Source organism: Pinus tabuliformis, chromosome 9 (genome assembly GCF_031772625.1).
Source record: "Pinus tabuliformis cultivar Carrire ecotype Pingquan chromosome 9, CPIR1, whole genome shotgun sequence".
In the NCBI taxonomy this organism is placed as follows: domain Eukaryota; kingdom Viridiplantae; phylum Streptophyta; class Pinopsida; order Pinales; family Pinaceae; genus Pinus; species Pinus tabuliformis.
In genome coordinates, this window is record NC_142307.1 from 535,235,657 (window position 1) to 535,243,209 (window position 7,553).

General features: G+C 36.3%; 1 protein-coding gene and 1 pseudogene across 1 annotated transcript; both read left to right on the top strand.

The window, feature by feature from the left end:
- The first annotated feature begins 5,421 nt into the window (after positions 1-5,421).
- On the top strand, positions 5,422-5,883 carry LOC149149606 (putative expansin-A17). The gene is made up of 2 exons (XM_089442531.1): positions 5,422-5,566; positions 5,693-5,883. Exons 1-2 carry the CDS (start codon positions 5,422-5,424, stop codon positions 5,881-5,883), a joined length of 336 nt encoding a protein of 111 aa, XP_089298657.1.
- Positions 5,884-5,946: 63 nt separating this feature from the next.
- LOC149149607 (expansin-A6 pseudogene) lies at positions 5,947-6,330 on the top strand (annotated as a pseudogene).
- The last annotated feature ends 1,223 nt before the right edge of the window (positions 6,331-7,553 follow it).

Genomic DNA, 7,553 nt, shown 5'->3' on the forward strand with positions numbered 1-7,553 from the left:
ATGAGATCACATAACTGCTCAAGTGAGTGCACACTGCCGGGTGGCAGGCTACTACACCATCGTTGTGGGGTTTCACGAAGTGTGTGTGAAAGTAGCAAGCTGAACTCTTCTGCATAGAACTCATCTACGTAAAGAAATGAAAATAAGCCTCAAAAGTACTCAGGCAAAGCCACTTCGCCTTCACTATCATATGTGAATTTCGACAAGAGATCAAAAAACTCCCTCGTGATTTCGAGATGTTCAACATTAGAGAAAAATCACGGAGGGATGAGTCTACCAATATCCATGACAGATATGTGAAGATTCAAAACAGGATGTGAGGACTCATCTTGTCATTTGGCCCTCCTACTAGCGCCAAAAATGTTGATGATGCTGGACCTCAAACATCAGAAGATCTCCCCAGTATGAAGTCCCAACTAGACCTCACACTGTTTGGTGTAGGATTCACATCAAGTATGATGGATCTATTGCTATTATCTTAAAGATATTCCTTATCTCTTTCTTTTCACCAAGTGAGAGTGAATTGCTTCATCTTTGAACAACAAGGTTCACATGCCTGGTGTGTGCTAGTGTTACGTGTGTCAAGGTTCTTTCACCCTAGAGGGATAGGGTGGAGGTGAGTCTCTAGTCAAATGGGAAGAGTCCCAAATTTGTCAGAGAGACACAACACAACAAGACATGCGCAACTTCTGGAGGACCAGTCCACTTGGATGCGGCAATCACAACACACAAGGGAAGATAACATGTAAAGCACCCAACGGACAGTCCGTGCGAGTACGATGGTCATTATAAAAAGTTTACGTGAAAGGTTCTGTCTAATGTTTGGGGAGGGGGTAACCAACAAGAGTAGGACAACGCTAACAACTTATACAACACATTTTCATAAATATATGTATTAGAAAAACTGAATGAGTTCATTTTTTTAACACAGGTTAAAACAATATATGTTACAAGTGTTCAAGATTAATCTTACAAATAGTGACAACACATGTGTGAAAACGTGTAGGCCTGTTATCAAGCTTCTGAATTAAGTGAAAGTTCCAAGACACATCAGTACACCATTACATCACTAACCCCGATGGCGGGGCATTGGAGCCACTGCTCGCTCCTCAAAGAAAATATTATAGACTATCAAGGCTATGTGGGACGAGCCAAGGTGAAAAGTCTGTTGTATGTAAAAATGAGGGTTATTTATAGCCAAGGTTAAAACTGACCCTTGTGACTGTTCGAATTCCCTCATGACTGTTTGAATTTCATGAATTTTCAACTTTACATGATTCTTCAGATTACAAGTGTGTCTCTTGGACTTCCACATTACATTACATTTATTTACAACAATATGGTCCACAATTTTGACTTTCATGACTTTTCAACTTTACATGATTCTTCATATTACAAGTGCATCTCTTGGACTTCTACATTACATTACATTGATTTACAACGATATGTCCCACAATAGTGATGTGGCTGACACAACTCATGACATGACTCGACATGACACTGTTGTTACGTTCATGCTGCTGGTGGTGTGCATGTCGAGCTGCAATGCTGCTGAGTGATGGATGTCCTCTTGGCATATCACAACTTCACCTCTGCATGGCAAGGTGTGTGGAGTCCTCAACAGTCATTGGGTTCGCTTGATGTTGCATGTGCACATTGCTCCTTTCCTGTACTTTGGCATGCTTGACATGTTCTTCCATTCGCAAAAATATCTCCTCACATGTTTGTCCATTCGCAAACACATATTCCCATGTTCATCTGTTTGTCTATTCATCCATTCACGAACACATCTTTTGCAGGTACTCTCCTTATTCATCCCATTTGGCATCGCAACAAGTCTATTCATGTACCTATATCTACAATCACTCATGACAAGATGACATCAAATCCATAAACATCCTAGTATATCATGATGCATGATCATTCACTTTTAGATGGAGGTTATCGGGAGAGAGGACAAGCCTGCGAAATTGCCTGGGGCAAGTTTCAGGCTGGGATGTGAGTTCCGGGCATTGCTGGTGAAAATTGCGTAGAGGTCACCGAGATATTGAGATGAACAATTCGGATCAATAGTGACTATCCGCGGGATTTGGATTGGCTGGAAGGAAGATCTATGCAATTTCTAGAGGGAAACAGAATGGAAAAAAGAGGGCCTTGGCAAGAAAGAATGTGCAATTCCTGGAGGGAGCTGGCAACAGACTGCAGGGTGCTTGGAAGCAAAATCTTCACAATTCCCAGAGGGAGCTAGTAGCGGGCTGTAAGATTGTTGGAGGCAAAAACTATGCAATTGCTGGGAGGTTGGCCTGTTGAACACATCTATGTAGTTTCAGAGCTGAGCAGGATGCTGGGAAACTGAGGGCTTTCTCATGAAATATGTGCAGTTTTATGGGTAAGTAGACAGCCAGCTGACTAGGTGGTTGGCTATAAAAACTATGCAATTCCTAGAGGGAGACAGGGACAGGCATTGGGAGCTTGTCTGGCATGTCTGCACATTTTCGTTAATCAACAGAGTTGTAAGGTCTACACAATATTTGAGGGGAGTGAGTCCTGGGGTCACTGCACAGTCAAAATCTCTAGTTGACCAATAGGAGGGTTCGTTGATCAGGTTGCAGACAACACAGATTGAAATGGCTTGTTGGGTACATCTGCGTTGTTCTGGGTGACAGTCGATCGAGTTGATTACAGGGTGGAGGTTCGGTTGTTCGAAGGTGTTCCAGTCATCAGAACTTCAGAAAAATGTCTAAGTGTGTGAGCAAGTGAATTTGTGCATACACGAACTTGCAAACACACATTCACATGACTTGATTACAAGATGCCTCAAACCATCAAGACAACATATGCTCAACATGACTAACCAATGGTGCGAGCAACAAGCGCGATGCTTGTGATAGATTTTTGAATGACCGCGATGATGATTGAGCGATAGTGCATACAACTTCATGTGTGAGTGCGACATATGTTTACATAGCAAATAGAACATGTACACACAAAGCGAGGACCTTGTGCTTGACCAGAACATGGTTGCAAGCGCGACATTTTGAACTACTTGCAAAAGATTGCTCGTTCAACAGTCAAGCGAGGAGGGTGCAAAGACTCCACACTAGCCCACAGGGTGAGCCTGAGTGCTTGCAAACATCAAGTAAAAATCCAAGGGAGGCTCCGAAATTGGATGCAGGCCAGGATTTTGGAGGTTGTTGCACCCTGAACAACGAGATTATATATAGAAAAGTTGCTTTGATTGAGCTTCATGTTTTTCCTTGAAACTTTGCTTCATTTATGCCTTTAGTAGGTCATCTTTTAAGAGGTCATCGAAGCCCAAATAGAATTCAATTGAAAATCCATCTGGCCTTGAGATTTTGGAATTTTTGCATATATATTTCAATGATTTTTTCATATATTTTGAAGCTTCTAGAATCTCAGAGTCCGTTACTTCCTCCGTAAAAAAATTATTCATTTCTTCATTGATAGCGGGGGGGAGGGAGACCACCTACAAAATGTCTTGTATAGCGCATCTAAGAGACACATGATAGAGAAATTGAAAAGTAGCAAGAACATGCCTCTACTTTCTCCTTGAACGAATGCAAAGGGGCTTTGTCTTTGGAATTAATCTCCCAAATTGTGTTCCTTTACTTCCTATAATTTGCAAATTGGTGAAACTTTTTATATTGTTATCTTTGGATTCAAGCCAAATAGCTCAAATTTTGAGGCGTCATAACTCTTCTTCCAACAACAAAAGAAGATGTCTTCTTTCTTTGAGGGAGCACATCTCCTAAAGGGACATCCAAGAGAGTAGCCCTGATTCAAATGATTGTGTATCTCAAAGAGCTTCTTTTCCATCTCCAATAGCTCCTTGTGTAAATTCTCTTAGTGTGCCTTGGCCCATGTGCGAGAAATATGCTTGATAGTTTGGAGAGTTTCCATGAATTAGGCCATATAAATTGAATCTTCCCAGGTAGTGAGGTGCCTCCATAAAGAATGGATTAGAGAAGAATAATCCTCCTCTTATAGCTAGGAGTAGTTGAAACAAATGAAATAGGAGTTAAAGTTACCCTTAGGACATAGAGGAAATGGGACTATGGTTAGAAATACACTCCATTTTAATATAATATTTAAAAGCACAATTAGAATTCGATAGGCCTTCCAAAATGGGGAATTGATCATTCCTTTTTGAAGCTTCACTGTGATCTGTACAATATTTACTCCAATGTGGAAAAAGCTTGATTGGTTGTATGTTAATTATACTGAGATTAGTAATGATATCCTAAAAGAAAGCACTCTTTGGATTGAGATGTGGATTTGAACCCCATACTTCTTGCAATGAAGTAGTGTAGTTTAGGTCACTTCCCAAAATTATGTAAAGATGTGCCTATAACTAATTCCTCCCAAAATATGATAGAATAAATAATATTCATATTTAATTATATAATTATACGATTATGCTATTTTAATCTAAAGTTCAAATTTAAAAATAAATTAAATATTTACAACTTTATAAACTATACCAATTAAATTATCTAGTTAAAATAATCTCTTATCTCACATGAGAAAAAGTTTTATATATTAATTTAACATCTTCACTTTAGAATTAGAATTAGAATTAGAATTAATATATATATATATATATATATATATATAATTAATTAATTAATTAATTAATTTTAATCTTCCCGTTCAAATTAAAATTAAGAATTCATTTTCAAATTCTCTTAATTTATCAACTAGATCTATTCATCTAGTTAAAAACCTTCCAACAGAAGTATTTGGTTAACATAGCTCGAAACTTGAAAATAATTAATACTTATTTTATTTATAGTTTAGGTTATGACCTTTTTGCTTTTTGGTCCATGCGAAAACAGATAAAGTGCTGATCATAATTTTTTTCCTCGTGAAAGAAAAAAATAATTTAAATATAGCTGAAAATAATAATTAATAAAGGTAAACCAATTAAAATTAATATTGAAACCATAAAAATTTTAAAGTTGTAATTTAATAAGAATGGTATTGATGTTAGCAAACAAGTAAATTTCATAGGTGGGTTAAAAGTTTGTACCATAGAAATAAATATTTATACTATGCTTCTAATATTTATAATATAGAAATAAATTTTAGAAACTAAATACATGTGGCAAGTTCATTACTGTTAGAAAATCGATGCCAAGTACTACAGGTTCTAGAGCACTTTCCCGAGGACAAAAACTGTTTCAATTTAACTATATTTGGAAGGCTGACGTGAAAACGAATGTGACTTTGAAGGAGATATTGCAGACTGTTGTGCAACAATTCACTTATATATACCTCACCTCAACATCATCCACCAAGGCCAGGCTCATTGCATCGGTAGCTCTATCTCGAAATTGAGTTACACAATAACTGTGAGTCACATTTTAGCTGCAGAGGATGGAAAGGAAAAATATGATGGCCATGGCCATCAATTTGATCATCGAGATGGTAATGATCTGGTACTGTTCCGAACAATTCAAATTGGTAACCGCAGGCAATGACAGAGAATGGACGCGGGCTCACGCAACATTCTATGGAGACGTTCATGGAACTTCCACTGATATGGGTAAATCCCTAAACATTTTGCCATTCAAATTATTTGACTGAAATTGCAATGGGTTGTTTGCTATTTCTGGAATCTGATGGGTTGTTGTTTTGGATCTGGCGGTGTTTGGGACCAATGGCATGGCAGGAGGAGCGTGCGGTTATGAGAATATGTACGAAGGTGGATATGGCGTAAGTAACACTGCACTGAGCGGTGCCCTGTTTGGACAAGGAGAGGCCTGTGGGTCTTGCTATGAGTTAGTGTGCGATGCTAACTCGGTCCCACAGTGGTGCCTCCCAGATAGGAAAAGGATTAAGGTGACTGCTACCAACTTGTAGTTAAGGTGATTAAGGTTGATTGCTGGATGGTGCAATCAACCTAACCATCACTTCGATCTGTCGATGCCTGCTTACCTAACCATTGCCCGCTACAAAGCAGGAATTGTGCCCGTTTTCTACAGAAGGGTGCCATGCCTAAGGGAGGGAGGGTTGAGGTTTTCCATGAAAGGGAATGCCTATTTCAATGTGGTGGTCATAAGCAACGTCGGCGGGAGTGGGGACGTGAAGGGCGTGTGGGTAAATGCAGATGGGTTTGGAGCTGATAACTGGCATCCATTGCACAGAAACTGGGGGGCGAATTGGCTATACACCATCGGCAACCTGCGAGGGAAGGCGTTATCCTTGCGAGTGACTATAGGTGATGGGCAGACTCTCACCACCTATAATGTGATACCTCCCAACTGGCAATTCGGCCAAACCTTCTTCTCTAGCCTACAGTTCAAGTAATCAGCTATTGATATGGCCAGAATAAGTAGGTCTCAGTCGAGTATTCCTGTCCTTTTATTGTTGTTTGGTTAGATGCAGAATAATCAGCAATTCATTGCACAAAATAAGTAGGTCTCAGTCGATGATTCTTGTCGTTAAAACTTTTCGTAGCTTTACCATTGTGGCAGTACCGTCTTATTTGTTTCTGCTGCTACCGTCTTATAATAATAATAATAAGGATCATTAGATATTTGGCTTTCACAATAGTTGATGAGTGCAGTGGTAACCAGTTTTCAGATTTGAATTTTTGCTCATGATTCATAGTATTTAATTATTAAAACTAACTTATCCAACTTTGTTACTGATAATATAATTATAATATTAACATAAATTTAAAGATCTGTTTAATTTTTAACAAATAATTTTTATTTTCAGATTTTATTTAAAATAGTTTAAGGGGTTTTGCGGGCTCGTTATGAATCACGTCCAGATGTGAATTCACTATTCAATTCCATGCTTTATTGGGATGTTATTTTGAAATATACCCGTGATATAGCTTTACATTACAGACTTTTATATATATATATATAATATTAATAAAAAAATCATTTTAATTATATTAATGGATGAACCTGGGTTTATATTAACGGACTAATTAATTTGAAGCTATTTTAAAAGAATTTGCATGTATAAATATTTTTTTTAAGTAAATTCTTTTTATTCTAAATAAATCGAAGTATAAAATATATTTAAATTAATTTTTAATAAATTTAAATTTAAAATATATTCAAGTTAATAATAAATATTTCGATTAAAAATATATAATTATATTTTATAATGGGGTATAAATGAACCTATTTAATTTAAAAAATTAATATTTTTATTTTAAAAAGTTTAGAAAAAAAATCATAAAAAAAACTATGGAATTAAAAAACTTACTTTAATAAAAATAAATGGATAAAAATATAACGTAACCATAATTTTTTAATTATAAGACATTTCATGTATTATAATTATATATATATATATTGCAAATAATTTTTCTTCTAATATATATATAATAAAATAAAAAATATAAATAATTTAGATTATGTTTTTTTAAATAAATAAAAAATTTAAATTCATAAATAAATTAGATATTATTTTGGGATTCAACTGCGTTAGTAATTTATTTATTTATGATCATTTCCATTCATTTCATGAGAAATTAGTGAGTTATCACTACTTTTCATAGAAATAATTAT